General features: G+C 47.2%; 1 protein-coding gene across 9 annotated transcripts in view; it reads right to left on the bottom strand.

Moving 5' to 3' along the window:
* DAB2IP (DAB2 interacting protein) overlaps positions 1 to 19248 on the bottom strand; it is a 499976-nt gene that overhangs the window by 43715 nt on the left and 437013 nt on the right. For 8 of the 9 annotated variants that reach the window (XM_083161386.1, XM_083161390.1, XM_083161388.1 and 5 more), the window contains 5 exons: positions 18099 to 18243; positions 13335 to 13571; positions 6856 to 7054; positions 5708 to 5886; positions 965 to 1838 (listed from right to left, as the gene is read on the bottom strand). In XM_083161386.1, coding sequence (XP_083017512.1) covers positions 965 to 1838; positions 5708 to 5886; positions 6856 to 7054; positions 13335 to 13571; positions 18099 to 18243 — 1634 coding nt within the window. The remainder of the gene's footprint in view (positions 1 to 964; positions 1839 to 5707; positions 5887 to 6855; positions 7055 to 13334; positions 13572 to 18098; positions 18244 to 19248) is intronic. The other variant, XM_083161385.1, reaches the window with a different exon arrangement.

Below are 19248 nucleotides of genomic sequence, written 5' to 3'. Positions count from 1 at the left end.
AACACCAGTCCTCGAGAGCTACCAACAGTTCACATTTTCCAGACAACCTGGCTACTGTACAGGTGCACTCATTACTGACTGACACATTATAAAGGATCCACAGGTGGAGCTAATTACTTCACTTGTGATTCTGTGAGGAGACCTGGAAAACGTTAACTGTTGGCAGCTCTCGAGGACCGGAGTTGGCTACCACAGACATAGGCCCTTATCCAGATCTGATTGCAGTACACATTTGTTCTCAAAATAGGCAAAACCATATGCACTGCAGGTGGGGCAGATGTAACATGTGCAGAGAGAGTTAGATTTGTGTGAGTTACTTTGTTTCTGTGCAGGGTAAATACTGACTGCTTTATTTTTACACTGAAATTTTGATTTGAGTTTCAAAACACCCCAACCAAATTTAAATCTCTCTGCACATGTTACATCTGCCCCACCTGCAGTGCACATGGTTTTGTCCATTTTGAGAACAAATTTGGACTGCGATCAGATCTGAAAAAGATGAAATATCTTTAGTAACCAGTTCTATCAGCAGGAGGCGCCAATGGTGGAATGTAAGCTCTTTGGGACAAGTTTTTTGCATCCAAGTACACAGACAGGTGAATTGCAGAGATCACACAAGAACATAAACCTTTTATATGCGATTCAATTGCCTACAATCCAGCAGCTACGCTTACACCCAATTGGTGCGGCCCAACCGTACCCCGGGACAGGGCTGGTGCGCCTTTACCAATGAGCTGAGTGCTTACAGCAAACACCAAATGTACAGATGTCCGCCAAGCCTTTCATGTACCACACAACAAATATATCTGGCAAGACTCTTTCCACAACAGATCGGTGGTCATAGTATACACAGGGAAGATCTAGAACATCATCTACATCCTAACTCCATAGTACAGCAAGGCATTGACCGGACAAGGCATAACCGAGGTATACAGGCATCTCTAAGGAAAATAAAGTAACTAACCTGTTTATGTACAGTCCTTTGCTTCATCTCTGGGCTGTCACCCTTGGAGGACGATGACTGCTGCCGCATCCGAGCCCCACTGCCGGGCCAGTCTGGGGAGGAGGACATCATGCTCCCGCTCGATGGCCTAGGGTAGGGCGCTGTGTTGAGTAACGTTGGCGGAGTCCTGCCCCTGGTCATTGGTGGTGGTGGAGGGGGCGGCTGATCTATTCGCCTCTGTGGACCAGAGCTGTTTTGGCGCGGCATGGTAGGCTGACCAGTCTTTTCGGTTAAAGAGAGCTGCCTCCGAGACATGTCCCCAGAGCGCCGGCTAAAGTCCTCGCTGCTGCCCGGATTAATAAAGCCATGTTTGTTTCCGGATAAGTCCTCGCTGTTACTATGGGAGCTGAGCGAGCTATGACATTCCGAACCAGAGTCTCCCAGGCCCCGTGGCGATACCGGCAAACCTGCTGCCATTTGGTATACAGGGTTCTGGAATGATAACGGTGCCAAAAGCTGTGGCCTGCCCAAGGTGGCATCTGCGTTGGGAGTGGTGGGAGTCTGTCCCGTTCTCCTGGCTGTTGTCATAGTCATTATATTACCTTGTGGCGTCCGTGCCGTCCATATCGCTTGCAACTGACTAAAAGACGTCTGGCTGTCATTTAAAGAGTCCCCGATGCCCGACGTGTTTGTGCCAATATCCAAAACCCGATTGTCCTGGAGGTCAACCATTGACAAGCTCTTACTGCCGTTAGTTATCTGCACGTCGGGCTCGTTGGCCTCCGAGTAACTGGAACTTCGTGCTGGCGACGGCTGCACCCCAGCAGACCTTGTGACAAAAAATAAGTCCTTGTTTTCAGGAGTTGGGGATGGCAACCGTGTGAAATCTATCAGACTACGGGGAAATAGATAAACAGAGGGAGACGAGCTGTAAATGCTTCCCTGTACCACGTGAGAGAGAACATATCAGAACATCCGCAGCCCCCTCACTGTCTGCTCAACCACAGCATCCCATACAAAGCCCCTGTAGCTGTGTAGTGATTGGGGAACTACAAGTGCATGCATGGCCTGAGTAGGAGAACCTTAATAAATCTGTGCTGCATAGTGACTAGAATATTGAGGGCTGACCCTGACACGCAGGCAATGTGGGTGTAGTTACCGGCAAGCCGCGGAAGCCTTATTTATGCTAATGTTAGTATCCATAGGGCTATTGCAGGGGAACATGCACCGCCAACTAATTTTATATCCCCGCTGCTGAACCCACCGTCTGTGAGACCATCCTCACGCTAGAGGTAAAAGATCCGGCAGACTCCCTTCCCCGTCCCCACCGCTCCTAGTTGCACAGAGCTTAGGAACACTCACCCAAGGCAGGGGGATCACAAGTGCTTGCACGGTTATTGCCCTAGCTTAGACTGCCCTATTTCATGGGGTAAAAGTGCATCTAACCTGTGCAAAGATGTGTAAATGCACACGCACTATATGTACAAAATTGACATTTGTATCTGTTAGGAGAAATCTGTGCGATCTGGAATCAGCCCCTGTAGCAGCATAAAACTGCTAACATCCACCATCCGGGCCAAATTTAGCAATGTCTTTTAGCTATTTAACACTTGTTGCGTGTGATAGACGGCGCTGCAACCAATCAGCTCCCAACTGTCATATTTCAAACATATGACAGGAGCTCAACACATGACAGCTGATTGGCTGGAGCCCCAGTTCTATGCAAGGAGTTTAAAATATCTAAAACTCATTGCTAAATGGGCCCCATAATGTCCTAATCAGCAGGAAATTCTTGTCGTCATTTCAATTATTTACGGTCTAATATTGACATCACTAAAAACATATCATGCAGCGTGCCTAAGTGATGTCACTGGGTCCTAATGTCCTGCAGAGGGAGCGAGGCATTTCAGACTCACTCTGATCTGATATTACCCACATTTATCCCTCCAGGCACACAGAGTGGTCAGAGCAGAGGACAAGACACGAATGGATATATATATATATATATATATATATATATATATAATGATGCTATCTATAAGCGAGGTACAGTACATAGCGCCTCCTCTCTGTCTCATACTGGAATGTGTCATCCATAAGCCATTACTCTAAGACCTGAGAGTGGGTGGTCAATATTCTCAGACATCTATGGGGCACAAAGCTGCAGTGATCATCTGAGCTGGTCTCAGTCTCATCACCCAGAATCAGTCCCCCAACCCGTAATAATATAATCCTCATCCAGTAGGATTTTAGGTACTTGTGTATTTTGGCGGCGCCCACGATGAGGATCGCGTCCATCGTGTGTGAAAAATCGGGTCCATCGCGTCGCGTCGTGTGCATTAACATGGCACACGACGCGATTTCTCCATAGGCTTCAATGTTAAAATATTTTAACATTGAAATTGTGTCGGTCGCGTCGGTCTTGTGCCATTATAATGGCACAAGATAAGATGGACTTGATAAAGTCCATTTTACATGTAATAAAATGGGAAATGGGCCAATATGGCCCATTTTTCATTGTATATGTCCCCGTCATGTCCAAATATAACTGACCCCCCATTGTGAGCGGCACCCCAGTATTGACGTCAACCCGAAGCGTGGCGAGCGCAGCGAGCCCGCGAGGGGCGGCGGTGCGCATCCTCCGACCTTTTCATACCCCTACTATCCACGTCGGCGTGGAGTTGAGAATAGAATAGTGTGGCGAGCGCAGCGAGCCACCGAGCCCGAAGCGTGGCGAGCGCAGCGAGCCCCGCGAGGGGACACGGATACCTGTGAAGCCCGCGAAGGGACGCGTTTACCTGTGAAGGTATCCGCGTCCCCTCGCGGGGCTCGCCACGCTTCGGGCTCGGTGGCTCGCTGCGCTCGCCACACTATTCTATTCTCAACTCCACGCCGACGTGGATAGTAGGGGTATGAAAAGGTCGTAGGACGCGTACCGCCGCCCCTCGCGGGCTCGCTACGCTCGCCACGCTTCGGGTTGGCGTCAATACTGGGGTGCCGCTGACAATGGGGGGCATTTATATTTGGACATGACGGGGCCATATACAATGAGAAATGGGCCATATTGGCCCATTTCCCATTGTTTTCTATGTTAGATGGACTTTATCAACTACATTTGATCTTGTGCCATTATAATGGCACAAGTCCGACGCGACCGACAGTATTTCAATGTTAAAAATATTTTAACATTGAAGCCTATGGAGAAAACGTGTCGGTCGCGTCGGTCGCGTCGTGTGCCTTAACTTTAAGGCACAGGACGCGACGCGATGGACCTGATTTCTCCATCGGGTTCAATGTTAAAAATATTTTAACATTGAAGCCTATGGAGAAATCGCATCCATCGCGTCGCGTCCTGTGCCTTAAAGTTAAGGCACACGATGCCCACGACGGGCGCCGCCAAAATACACAAGTACCGGATTTTATTACATACTGTACTAAAGCTAGTCTGCTACCCTCTGTGTTTGTGCATGTGTGTGACAAAGATGTAGTTTCATTCGATGCCAGCAGGTGGCAGTGTTTCGGAGACTTGCTGACACTAGACATATATATAGATGATCAGCATGGCCCCCGTCTTCGTTGGCTGCCCCCATCTTTGTCCTAGTGGCGGGTGCCTTGTGCTTACTCTGTTCAGTGTACAGATGTCACCAACAACAGATGTGTCCTTATACATGCTAGCTTCAGTGTCACCAAATAGCAATCTCAGCACGCCAGGTACTAGGTTATACGGCCACGGTAATTTCTCCCTTCTCGCTAAAAAAATATGCATTTTATGTGCATAGATAAAACAACTATTACAGACAAAACTACTTTGGCAGATGCTTCATCTGCAGGACCAATTCCTGCGTGGCTGCAGGTCGTAGCCCAGTGTACATGTTACACGGTAGGCGGGTTTTTTCTTTCAGAGCGCATCAATGGTGCCATATGGTGTATTGACGCTGGGTCTAAATAGCCGGCCCAAACCACTAATCCTAAACACCTTGTACATTAGGGACTTGTCACAGATGTGGTAGGAGGAGACATCGCTGCTGCTTCCTTGGATGCACAGATACGTTAGTGCAGCAGGAGGCATCTGGTATAAGTGCGGGCATGTGTGACTCAGTGCTGTGGACAAGGATACAGCATCGGATCACCTGCACCACCACTGGTCAGCTGCTTGACCCATGGGAATAGGTGTATGAGGACACATCAGCAGATGCAGGGAAGCAGGTAAGTTCCTAAGCATCAGCTCCCGGGAACGGGGGAGAGCTACATAATTTAGCACGGCCACTACTCCCACAATACAATACACCCACGCGTCACTATCCCTAATAACACGACATATAAGATTATCCTTACAGCTAGTAGGAGAAGCAGTTACTCCACACTAGGGACCTGGTCCGTGTAGGACATCCATCGCTTGCTACTTCCAACCTCCGTGCGGATGTAAATCCATTTTTAAACAGTAGCACCACACGCTGAGCAGAATTAGGGATGAAAGTTGTAATTAGAGAGACAGGGCCTTTCTTTCCCACTTTCTCCTAATTAAGCTGTTAAATACAATGCAGCCTGCATTTAACATTCCTACTTTATCGTTCTTTTGATCAGTATAATTACATTATTAAGGGGAAGAGGAGAGTTCCCCAGTGGAGGTGTGTGCGAGTGTCTAATTCCTAGCCACTTACCCGGCGGAGTCTAGAAGGCACTGCGGAGAAGTAATTACTGCGGGGGGTAAAGTCACAATTGGGGGGGGGGGGACAAGGACTCGAGCGTTTCAGCTGTTCTTACCCAGATAAGTCATTTTCGATTACCATCTTTTGGAGCCCAACAGAGATGTTGTTGCTGGTGTTTGGCGTGGAGGCTGAGTGATCGCTAGTGACGGAGCTCTGTGCGCTGGAAGGGTTGCTGAGCGCCGTGTTCACGTCCCGCAGGATACGAGGAAGGGGGCCTAATTTAGTTACTGTGGCCTGTGGGCAAATACAAGACAGATATGAAGGATACAGTACAGATCAACCGGAAAACATTTCCATGTACATCACCCACAGAGAATTTTCTAGAATGTTCTGTACTTTTTTTACAGCCTTATTGCAGATAAAGTTCTGCACATCCTATATTCAGCCTATTTTTTCATTATGAACTAATGATGCCACTGAGGCAGGAGGCACACACGCCTCACCTCAGTGATGTCACTGGCTCCGAGTGCACAGTTACGCTGAATATTTATGCCCTGAACAAAATGGCGGCACATTCTGGATGATAGCCGTTTGGTGACAGATTACTTGAGCTGTAATCTGAATTCTAGGAGCTGCTTGGGAATTGAATCAAACGACGGTATTAATATTCAGTAATAGCAGTAAAACCACGGACATGAACATGTATTAGGAAATGATGACAATGAGAAGTGACTGCTCTTATTCTGCGCTCCCACATTTAGCAGTACAGAGTCTCTGCCGTGATTCTGACAGCACGTTCCTTGGTCTGCTTCTTCGCCCGGCCCCCTTCTAATGGGAATACCACTTAAGGTTTAACCACTGTATTAATGTGAAGTTGGGAGATGAAAGGCGGCTACTTTCTCCTGAGCGGCGATCTCACCACTAGGTGTCACCAAGAGCGATGAAGTCACTTCCGGCTGGTAGGCGGATTTAGGGCCCAATTCATTGCTAATTAGAGAATTTGCAAATGAAGCGATTATTAAAAGATTGCATATGCGTACCGCATGCATTGCGCATGGGGAAATAGCGGCTAAAATGCGCATAAACCCCCCCCCCCCCACAGAAAGCAGAGTGATTGCTGCATTTATTATTCCTGCCCAGGCACCAGTGAAGGGGGTGTGGTTATTGTAGCTTGGGGGAGGGACTACAAGCACATTAAGCCAGCTGCCTGGATTTGCATCCCAGCCTGCACCACGTTATGAATACGTCCGATGCTCTCCTTACCTGGTCCACAGAGATGACTTCCCACAGTAGAGAGTGCAGCATTGATAACTCGCGCCCAAGGTCAATGTAGCCTTCAAATCCCGCCGTGTTGGAGATGGTTTCCGGATTCGATATCTCCAGGAGAAAACGTTGCATGTTGGTCCATTCGTGCTCCAAGAACTGGTTCATAAAGGACATGTATTCTTCTTTACTCCCGAACCTGCGCAGAAACATCAAAACAGCCGTTACCATGCGTGACTGTGGGTCACATCTGTTATATCATTTGCATGCCATAGATGTTTAAAGAAGAATTCCCCCCACACCCCTCCCCTATCATAGGGCACTGAAGAGCAATGAATCATATTTCTGAAGATATATTCCCATTAAGGTTCTGTCTGTGTTGAGTTTGAATGTAACCCCAGTTTGTGGGTGTGTTTCCTCTCCAACATATACTGGTCGGTTAATTGGACACAACAAAATTATATATGTGTTCATGTAACTGGGAATAGAGAGTGTAAGCATCACTGGGGCAGGGCCTGATGTGACTGATACACTCTCTGTAATGTGTGTGTACATGTGAGAGGGAATATAGAGTGTAAGCATCACTGGGGCAGGGCCTGATGTGACTGATACACTCTCTGTAATGTGTGCGTACATGTGATAGGGAATATAGAGTGCAAGCACCACTGGGGCAGGGACTGATGTGACTGATACGCTCTCTGTAATGTGTGTGCACATGTGGTAGGGAATATAGAGTGTAAGCATCACTGGGGCAGGGCCTGATGTGACTGATAGGCTCTCTGTAATGTGTGTGTACATGTGATAGGGAATATAGAGTGTAAGCACCACTGGGGCAGGGACTGATGTGACTGATACGCTCTCTGTAATGTGTGTGTACATGTGAGAGGGAATATAGAGTGTAAGCACCACTGGGGCAGGGACTGATGTGACTGATACGCTCTCTGTAATGTATGCGTACATGTGATAGGGAATATAGAGTGTAAGCACCACTGGGGCAGGGACTGATGTGACTGATACGCTCTCTGTAATGTGTGTGTACATGTGAGAGGGAATATAGAGTGTAAGCACCACTGGGGCAGGGACTGATGTGACTGATACGCTCTCTGTAATGTGTGTGTTCATGTAACTGGGAATAGAGAGTGTAAGCATCACTGGGGCAGGGCCTGATGTGACTGATACGCTCTCTGTAATGTGTGTGTACATGTGATAGGGAATATAGAGTGTAAGCATCACTGGGGCAGGGACTGATGTGACTGATACGCTCTCTGTAATGTGTGTGTACATGTGATAGGGAATATAGAGTGCAAGCACCATTGGAGCAGGGACTGATGTGACTGATACGCTCTCTGTAATGTATGTACATGTGATAGGGAATATAGAGTGTAAGCACCACTGGGGCAGGGGCTGATGTGACTGATACGCTCTCTGTAATGTGTGTGTACATGTGAGAGGGAATATAGAGTGTAAGCACCACTGGGGCAGGGACTGATGTGACTGATACGCTCTCTGTAATGTGTGTGTACATGTGATAGGGAATATAGAGTGCAAGCACCACTGGAGCAGGGACTGATGTGACTGATACGCTCTCTGTAATGTGTGTGTACATGTGATAGGGAATATAGAGTGCAAGCACCACTGGAGCAGGGACTGATGTGACTGATACTATCTCTGTAATGTGTGTGTACATGTGAGAGGGAATATAGAGTGTAAGCACCACTGGGGCAGGGACTGATGTGACTGATACGCTCTCTGTAATGTGTGTGTAAATGTGAGAGGGAATATAGAGTGTAAGCACCACTGGGGCAGGGACTGATGTGACTGATACGCTCTCTGTAATGTATGCGTACATGTGATAGGGAATATAGAGTGTAAGCACCACTGGGGCAGGGACTGATGTGACTGATACGCCCTCTGTAATGTATGCGTACATGTGATAGGGAATATAGAGTGTAAGCACCACTGGGGCAGGGACTGATGTGACTGATACGCTCTCTGTAATGTGTGTGTACATGTGAGAGGGAATATAGAGTGTAAGCACCACTGGGGCAGGGACTGATGTGACTGATACGCTCTCTGTAATGTGTGTGTTCATGTAACTGGGAATAGAGAGTGTAAGCATCACTGGGGCAGGGCCTGATGTGACTGATACGCTCTCTGTAATGTGTGTGTACATGTGATAGGGAATATAGAGTGTAAGCATCACTGGGGCAGGGACTGATGTGACTGATACGCTCTCTGTAATGTGTGTGTACATGTGATAGGGAATATAGAGTGCAAGCACCATTGGAGCAGGGACTGATGTGACTGATACGCTCTCTGTAATGTGTGTGTACATGTGAGAGGGAATATAGAGTGTAAGCAGCACTGGGACAGGGACTGATGTGACTGATACGCTCTCTGTAATGTGTGTTCATGTGATGTGATAGGGAATATAGAGTGTAAGCACCACTGGGGCAGGGGCTGATGTGACTGATACGCTCTCTGTAATGTGTGTGTACATGTGATAGGGAATATAGAGTGTAAGCACCACTGGGGCAGGGACTGATGTGACTGATTCGCTCTCTGTAATGTATGTACATGTGATAGGGAATATAGAGTGTAAGCACCACTGGGGCAGGGGCTGATGTGACTGATACGCTCTCTGTAATGTGTGTGTACATGTGAGAGGGAATATAGAGTGTAAGCACCACTGGGGCAGGGACTGATGTGACTGATACGCTCTCTGTAATGTGTGTTCATGTGATGTGATAGGGAATATAGAGTGTAAGCACCACTGGGGCAGGGGCTGATGTGACTGATACGCTCTCTGTAATGTGTGTGTACATGTGATAGGGAATATAGAGTGTAAGCACCACTGGGGCAGGGACTGATGTGACTGATTCGCTCTCTGTAATGTATGTACATGTGATAGGGAATATAGAGTGTAAGCACCACTGGGGCAGGGGCTGATGTGACTGATACGCTCTCTGTAATGTGTGTGTACATGTGAGAGGGAATATAGAGTGTAAGCACCACTGGGGCAGGGACTGATGTGACTGATACGCTCTCTGTAATGTGTGTGTACATGTGATAGGGAATATAGAGTGTAAGCACCACTGGGGCAGGGACTGATGTGACTGATACGCTCTCTGTAATGTGTGTGTACATGTGAGAGGGAATATAGAGTGTAAGCACCACTGGGGCAGGGACTGATGTGACTGATACACTCTCTGTAATGTGTGTGTACATGTGAGAGGGAATATAGAGTGTAAGCACCACTGGGGCAGGGACTGATGTGACTGATACGCTCTCTGTAATGTATGCGTACATGTGATAGGGAATATAGAGTGTAAGCACCACTGGGGCAGGGACTGATGTGACTGATACGCTCTCTGTAATGTGTGTGTACATGTGATAGGGAATATAGAGTGCAAGCACCACTGGAGCAGGGACTGATGTGACTGATACGCTCTCTGTAAAGTGTGTGTACATGTGATAGGGAATATAGAGTGCAAGCACCACTGGAGCAGGGACTGATGTGACTGATACTATCTCTGTAATGTGTGTGTACATGTGATAGGGAATATAGAGTGTAAGCACCACTGGGGCAGGGACTGATGTGACTGATTCGCTCTCTGTAATGTATGTACATGTGATAGGGAATATAGAGTGTAAGCACCACTGGGGCAGGGGCTGATGTGACTGATACGCTCTCTGTAATGTGTGTGTACATGTGAGAGGGAATATAGAGTGTAAGCACCACTGGGGCAGGGACTGATGTGACTGATACGCTCTCTGTAATGTGTGTGTACATGTGATAGGGAATATAGAGTGTAAGCACCACTGGGGCAGGGACTGATGTGACTGATACGCTCTCTGTAATGTGTGTGTACATGTGATAGGGAATATAGAGTGTAAGCACCACTGGGGCAGGGACTGATGTGACTGATACGCTCTCTGTAATGTGTGTGTACATGTGAGAGGGAATATAGAGTGTAAGCACCACTGGGGCAGGGACTGATGTGACTGATACGCTCTCTGTAATGTATGCGTACATGTGATAGGGAATATAGAGTGTAAGCACCACTGGGGCAGGGACTGATGTGACTGATACGCTCTCTGTAATGTGTGTGTACATGTGATAGGGAATATAGAGTGCAAGCACCACTGGAGCAGGGACTGATGTGACTGATACGCTCTCTGTAATGTGTGTGTACATGTGATAGGGAATATAGAGTGCAAGCACCACTGGAGCAGGGACTGATGTGACTGATACTATCTCTGTAATGTGTGTGTACATGTGAGAGGGAATATAGAGTGTAAGCACCACTGGGGCAGGGACTGATGTGACTGATACGCTCTCTGTAATGTGTGTGTAAATGTGAGAGGGAATATAGAGTGTAAGCACCACTGGGGCAGGGACTGATGTGACTGATACGCTCTCTGTAATGTATGCGTACATGTGATAGGGAATATAGAGTGTAAGCACCACTGGGGCAGGGACTGATGTGACTGATACGCCCTCTGTAATGTATGCGTACATGTGATAGGGAATATAGAGTGTAAGCACCACTGGGGCAGGGACTGATGTGACTGATACGCTCTCTGTAATGTGTGTGTACATGTGAGAGGGAATATAGAGTGTAAGCACCACTGGGGCAGGGACTGATGTGACTGATACGCTCTCTGTAATGTGTGTGTACATGTGATAGGGAATATAGAGTGTAAGCACCACTGGGGCAGGGACTGATGTGACTGATACGCTCTCTGTAATGTATGCGTACATGTGATAGGGAATATAGAGTGTAAGCACCACTGGGGCAGGGACTGATGTGACTGATACGCTCTCTGTAATGTGTGTGTACATGTGATAGGGAATATAGAGTGCAAGCACCACTGGAGCAGGGACTGATGTGACTGATACGCTCTCTGTAATGTGTGTGTACATGTGATAGGGAATATAGAGTGCAAGCACCACTGGAGCAGGGACTGATGTGACTGATACGCTCTCTGTAATGTGTGTGTACATGTGATAGGGAATATAGAGTGCAAGCACCACTGGAGCAGGGACTGATGTGACTGATACTCTCTCTGTAATGTGTGTGTACATGTGAGAGGGAATATAGAGTGTAAGCACCACTGGGGCAGGGACTGATGTGACTGATACGCTCTCTGTAATGTGTGTACATGTGATAGGGAATATAGAGTGTAAGCACCACTGGGGCAGGGACTGATGTGACTGATACGCTCTCTGTAATGTGTGTGTACATGTGATAGGGAATATAGAGTGTAAGCAGCACTGGGGCAGGGACTGATGTGACTGATACGCTCTCTGTAATGTGTGTGTACATGTGATAGGGAATATAGAGTGTAAGCATCACTGGGGCAGGGACTGATGTGACTGATACGCTCTCTGTAATGTGTGTGTACATGTGATAGGGAATATAGAGTGTAAGCACCACTGGGGCAGGGACTGATGTGACTGATACTTTCTCTGTAATGTGTGTGTACATGTGATAGGGAATATAGAGTGTAAGCAGCACTGGGGCAGGGACTGATGTGACTGATACGCTCTCTGTAATGTGTGTGTACATGTGATAGGGAATATAGAGTGTAAGCACCACTGGGGCAGGGGCTGATGTGACTGATACTTTCTCTGTAATGTATGTGTACATGTGATAGGGAATATAGAGTGCAAGCACCATTGGAGCAGGGACTGATGTGACTGATACGCTCTCTGTAATGTGTGTGTACATGTGAGAGGGAATATAGAGTGTAAGCAGCACTGGGACAGGGACTGATGTGACTGATACGCTCTCTGTAATGTGTGTACATGTGATAGGGAATATAGAGTGTAAGCACCACTGGGGCAGGGGCTGATGTGACTGATACTTTCTCTGTAATGTATGTGTACATGTGATAGGGGATATACTGTAGAGTGTAAGCACCACTGGGGCAGGGACTGATACTCTCTCTGTAATGTGTGTTCTCTGTAAATAACTGTTAGTAAATACTCATATACCCCATTGGATCACTGCCCCAATAGGGCATATACCATTTGGCTGCAGCAGCTGCACATGGAGCACTGCCGTGCTATAATGCCCCTATATGAAATGTTACATTTGAACAGCTCCTCAGGCCTCATTCCTGCCAGTAAATGCAGCCGGGTAGTGACCTAATTAATGCGGTCACCGCTGCTGCCCCATCAGGCGCCAACTCCCTCATTTCTTCCTCTGTACACATTAGAGAGGGGGGTAGAAACATATTCCGTCTCCGAGCCCTTCCAATTAACTCCTGCTCCCGCCTGCCGCTGGGGCGCGAGTGCTTCTTTAAATTGATACAGAGAAGTGTAATCGACACAGTGAAGGATGGAATTAAAAGTCAATACAAGTGAGGACCATTGATTTTCCTGCGCTAATTGCCAGACTCTGATGAGCTCTGTGGAATAGAAAACAGGCGCTGCCGCAATTACCCCCTCCCCCCGGGGGTCAGGCACTCACTTTGCAAAGTTGGCGAGGTTCTGCGTGACTTTGGCGATCAAGGTCAGAGTGCGCGCTGTCCGGTCGTCCGGGTATTCCTGGAGCAGGTTGAATAATGACGGGGACATGATGGCCGGACAGAGGAAGCGCAGGAACAGGGACGCGCTGATGAGTCTCTCGCTGATGTCCGGGCGACCTCGGCTGTTACACTCCTGCCTCCAGGATGCAAACACCTCTTTCAGCTCCCTGGGGAAAACGCTGCAAACAGAATAATCACAAACCCAATGAGATCTATTGCCGGCCTCGTGTTCCAGCCTTATCGGCGCAGAATTGCTACCTGCTCTCCAGCAAGGCTGTCAGACGTGACAAGGTAATGGCCGGTTTCTACATTCAGAAATGTGCAGTTCTCTCTGCTCTGTCCTTGGCGATATACTATCACTGATCACAGAATACCGCAAGAACATTGGACCTTATCCGTGAATAGAACTCTCGGATCTCTTGGTCAGACTTTATGCATGCAAGAAATAAGCCCCTCCCACAACCGTGTAATACATAATGGTGGTGGCGTTTGGGGGCGAGCAGTTGGCAGAATTGGAATTTGCCTTTTAATACTAACCACTAACTGTCATCTTCCAAACACAGCCTGTGATATGGCCATTAGGAGCTGATTAGCTGGTACTTTATCTCTCTCCAAGCCTCTGTATTTCGATGTAAATGATTTAGCGTGATTCCAGTGCCGCCGATACATCGGACGTCGCGCTAGTGAGGCTTCGCTCGCAGATGCTTTCTGCGCAGTGTATTTCTGGCTTGTTCTGGCTACGCCTGGCTTGCTGCAGACGCCCGTCCCTGACAGAACGCACAGCAGAGCTTTATGTCCTCCAGGAGCAGCAGACATAAAATAGCCGCTGATTGGGAGATTACGGCAGAGTAATGGACATCGGGTCTCAGGAGTGATGGGAAATTGCTGCTAAGTGGGAACTTATTGTATGGATTGTATGAAGGCAGTTGTGGGTTACTGCTACAGGATCAAGCTGCCCATTAAATCCCGTCCCAGCAGGGGTGCGATGCAGTAACACTAATCTTCATCATAAATGATAACTTACTGTACCATGACAGTTAGGAGCTTTATAGAGGTGCAAGTTTCTCACCAATCGTGATGACAGAAAAGGGGGGGGGGAGTAAAGCACACACCCCCTTCCCCCTTTAAATCCATCTCACTAGGACCTTGCGCTGATGTCAGCTGGAGGCGATGGCGGCTGGATGGATACAGAGAACTGGCCTCTAACATTAGATCTGTCAAGTTTTAGGAGAAATGTAACAGCCCTCTCAGGGGCCCCAACACCTGACAGTAAATGCAGGACCTGCAGGTTCACAGATAGGTCCTGTATCCATCCAGCTGCTTCTTGTAGCCGGGATAGGAAGGTACATTATAGAGCGCAGGTTTTTTGTACTTTCTCTCTGACCCCACATGTATTTTCTATTTCCATTTTGTGCAATTCTCCGTTGTTGATGTTGCGCGGCGCTGTGGCACAGGAACGGCGATGATCGTAAGATCACTGGCACTCTGGGCATATAGGAGCCATCTTATTATTATTGTTATTCAGTTTTTACTGAAGCACTTTGTCATCTGTGACACCACCTGGCTCTATGTTGTCTCTAATTGTCTGACGACCTCCAGGGATTGATTTCTACCAGTAAGATCGCGGCAGCCAAATCCCCGGTGTGTTCTCAGAGTGTTATGAAGACAACACCCCCAGCTGCTCTATCGATCGTGCTTCCTTCTCACCTCTACAGGCTCTGCGTGGTTCATGCGGATGAGAGGAGTATGGGGGGGGGGGGCAGGTGGGTGTTTGTACAAGGAGTATTGCTAAATGAGATAAATGGCCCAAGTGCTGTCACCCACCGCCAAGGTTTTCTGAATGGTCCCAGTCTTACACCCGACAAAACACATTACACAAGGCTAACTAACCCCTTAACCCCTTTGTTGGGACGGGCGCTACTGTCCTGGGCGGACTGGTAACTATGTGTATATATATATATATATATATATATATATATATATATATATACACATACATACACACACACACACACACACACACAATATTATATTCATTGAGCAATTGTTTCTCTTTCCTTTTCCTGCTACGTTTAGCTTTATGTGTGAGAATAAAATGCTGCATTAGCCATTGGCCGCGGCCCTCCGAGGACTGACGGCATTATCTGACGCACATAAACGTTACATTTCTGCCAGTTTAGGGCCATTTTCAGAGAGGACGCTGGAGGCGAATAAAAATCACCAGATGATAAGAGCAGCATGAAGGATGAAGATGTGTGCGAGACATTGCGCTTCATCGCTCATTACACAGCCCCTCGCTAATGGTCTCCAACGCGCGATGCGCGCCACTTGTTCCGGAACATTCCAGATGTCTAAACTGTGCTATTACCACAGCCATTCAATTCCTTTTTAAATATATGATTGCCAGGGGTCCTGAAAGGCAGACACGAGATATAGTACTTTATATTTTTTTTGCTGATATTCTCAGGAAAAAAAAAACGTCCAATTTCCCGAAACGTCAATATGTGGTGATTACAGACACGGGAAGTCGTTCTGCCGAGCGCAGTTTATATAGATAGATTGCAGTTTTGTTGTCATCGTAAGAAGCACAATTTACGGCTCACAGAACTGCGAGGTGGAACGTGAACATGGCTAAATATAACGCCAATTATACGACTCGGTTCCCTGTAATACGGCAAAGGCCCCACAACGCTGCTGAAGCCGCTTCTTATTTTCCGCAATCTAAATGACTATATTTTTAATTTGCCGTTTCTCATATTTCCTGAACTCCTCCTCCAGTAATTATCTGCATTGTATAGCAGCAGCGTGGGAGCAGTTGTGGCATTTATGGGCTGATCTGTCGCTGACAATACTGTAAGATACATGTGCCAAAAATAGGCATTATATCCCCCAAATGTAGGCCCTTATTCTAGATCACTCACAAAGGCAAATTCCTTCTCAAATGGACAAAACCATGTGCACTGCAGGTGGGGCAGATGTAACATGTGCAGAGAGAATTAGATTTGGGTGAGTTATTTTGTTCCTGTGCAGGGAAAATACTGACTGCTTTATTTTTACACTGCAATATAGATCTCACTTTGAAGTACAACTCCCCACCCAAATCTAACTCTCTCTGAACATGTTACATCTGTCCCCCCGTGCAGTGCAGAATGGTTTTGCCCATTTAAGAAGAAATTTGTCTTTGCGAGTGAACCAGAATAAGGGCCAATGGTGTTATAGCAGGTAGAGTAGTGTGTGGCTGTATTGCCCAGTACTGTGCGGATAGACGCTTTACTGGTGTGTTAGGGATAATTACAGAGGCTAAACTTTAGAAAATGATAGGCAAAATCTGATTGGTTTCTATGCTTTAGTAAATGTACCCTTAGAACCCCTCAAAATATACTGTCCTAGGGATACTAAGGGGTCCAATTGCTGAAGGTTGTTCAATTCTAATTGATAACTGAATCGTTTGACATCCATGTTACAATTTAGGGGCTAAATCGCACATTTACTAACAGATGGGTGTTTTTATATATCAAAGTGTTAGTAAATGTGTAATCAGCCCCAGAAACACAACATTGATGTCAATCAATTTAGATCTGGTGTAAGAAGCCAAACTGCAGTACCACTTGTGACCACCAGCACCGAGGCTCAGCCCTCTCCTCCAGCCCTGTGTATGGATTGTAAACTATACGAAGTAAAAACCGGGGAGTAGGCAACCTGTGGGGCCACAGTTGCTGTGGAACTACACATCTCAGCATGCCTCGCCACAGTTTAGCATACCCTGATACCATAACTGTTAAACTGTGGAAGTGAATGCTGGGATTTGTACAGGGACGCTACGTCTGGGCCCCTCCTCTCTAGCCACAGCACTGTACACTCCGGGCACCTTAGCGCTGTCCCAGAGTCTGCTACGCATGTGTGAAATTCTGGGAAAATGGACGTTGCTCCATTTCCCCAGTGATTTCTGTGTTGCTGCTGCTCGCGCTGTAATCCGTAGGGTAAGTGCAGGGTGTGTGGTGTGGGGGCCCATGTGCCTTGGACACACTGCACTCATTATATATAAGCCAGTGGATGTGTAGTAGCCCTGTATCTAGAGCAGGCTTTCCCAACCACGGTCCTCAAGGCACACCAACAGCGCAGGTTTTAGTGATATCAAGGCTTCAGCACAGATGGTTTAATTAGAATCACTCAGGTACTAATTAAGTCACCTGTGCTCAAGCCTGGATATCACTAAAACCTGCACTGTTGGTGTGCCTTGAGGACCGTGGTTGGGAAAGCCTGCTCTAGAGGCTGCAGGCTGACTACGCCATTGTACTGACCATATTAGGACAGACAGGATTAGTTTATAGCGGACTCAGTTCAGAAATAATGGAGAATGCATTCATTCATTTCTAATCAATCCTGACTGATGCAACTATTATCTCAGCACTGCGCACCCCTGATGAAGCTTGTGTAGAATGAAACGCATTGGTAGAAGGACCTCAGCCGTGCAATCAGGTCTGAATAACCCCCTATATACGGCTTATTTTCATTTATCCACCACGGACTACAGTAGGCCGCTGGGAAGCGACTCCATGAAAAGGACTCGCAGATCCTAGAACTCACTCTATTGCACATATTAAACATCCAGCTCCACCTTCCGGTAGCAGGCTACCCCGGTTACTGGGCAGCCTACAATATATGTATAACACTGCTAATGCATTGCAGGTCGGAGAGCTACTGACCAGTAGGAGTTGATGATCTTGCAGAACGCCAGCTCACAGCACATTTTCAGGTTCCCCTGGTGTTCGGGAAGGTCGGATGCTGTGCACTTGTTGGGGTCCACCTCACAGTTCTCGTCTGATTCATACAGCGCCTTGATGAACTCACCTGAGGACAAAACAGAGCAGCAATCAGGGACCACATCCTGGCCTACAGCTACTACAGAGCGGCCTGTACTGGGACTGGTCTCCGTACAGCGCAATCCTCATATTACTATATGAGGAGGTCTGCCATTGTGTTTCCTGCCCAGAGAACGCAGAGTAGGGTCCTGCACTGAGGGTACGAAGAACCCAACACAGTTGGACCAGTTGTTGCCCCATAAGGGTCTCATATACTACATACACCTACAGTAAAGTACACAGGAGGATCCTGCAATACTGGATCGCTGACAGCCTTTGGCAGCATTCCATAGGTGTATATAACTTATGTATTATATCATTTTGAATTCTATTATATCTCTTTAAAAAAGTTTCAATTTAATGGTCAGTTATTATTTGTTTAAATGACACTTCCAGTTTAAATCCCGACCTGGCGTGGTAAGGGTTAACGTGCCGCGTTACCAGAACAGTCTCTGTAAATACGCCCAAGTGCGAGCCGGCTGGCAGCAGAGATACAGAATTTTTTTATTAAATAAAATTTTTGCAGAATTTTTATAAAATTAATTAGAAAACAAAAATCTATAAAAAAAAAAACACTGTCATTCATTCCAAACATTTCTATTTTCTTCAATTATTTTAATGAGTTCTCACAGGACGGCAGTGAAGAAAAGGGAATAAAACGCCCTCTCGCCCACGAAAACACCCGATTTTACCAGCAATGGGACTTTCTGCTGCGCTGGCCTATAAGGTTATTATTGATCTTCTATGTAATTGTGAGACAGCCGAAGCCTGAATGTTATTTGTAGGAGAATCACATCTACGCCTCCCAGCTATAACCCTTTGTGTGCAGGGCCGCTGTTGCAGCCGGTGACGTTATACACCCACTCAAACCACTTTATGTATCGCTATATTTATACTGCTGTGCATGGCGTCGGTGGAGTCTTCAGGCTGCAGTCCATTACTGGCCCCGGTGGGCCTGCGGCAGCCTGTATATGGGGGGGGAGGGGGGGATGAA

This window comes from Crinia signifera, chromosome 9 (genome assembly GCF_055691185.1).
Source record: "Crinia signifera chromosome 9, ASM5569118v1, whole genome shotgun sequence".
In the NCBI taxonomy this organism is placed as follows: domain Eukaryota; kingdom Metazoa; phylum Chordata; class Amphibia; order Anura; family Myobatrachidae; genus Crinia; species Crinia signifera.
Note: the sequence above shows the minus strand (reverse complement) of the source record. Positions and strands in the feature narration are given on the sequence as shown.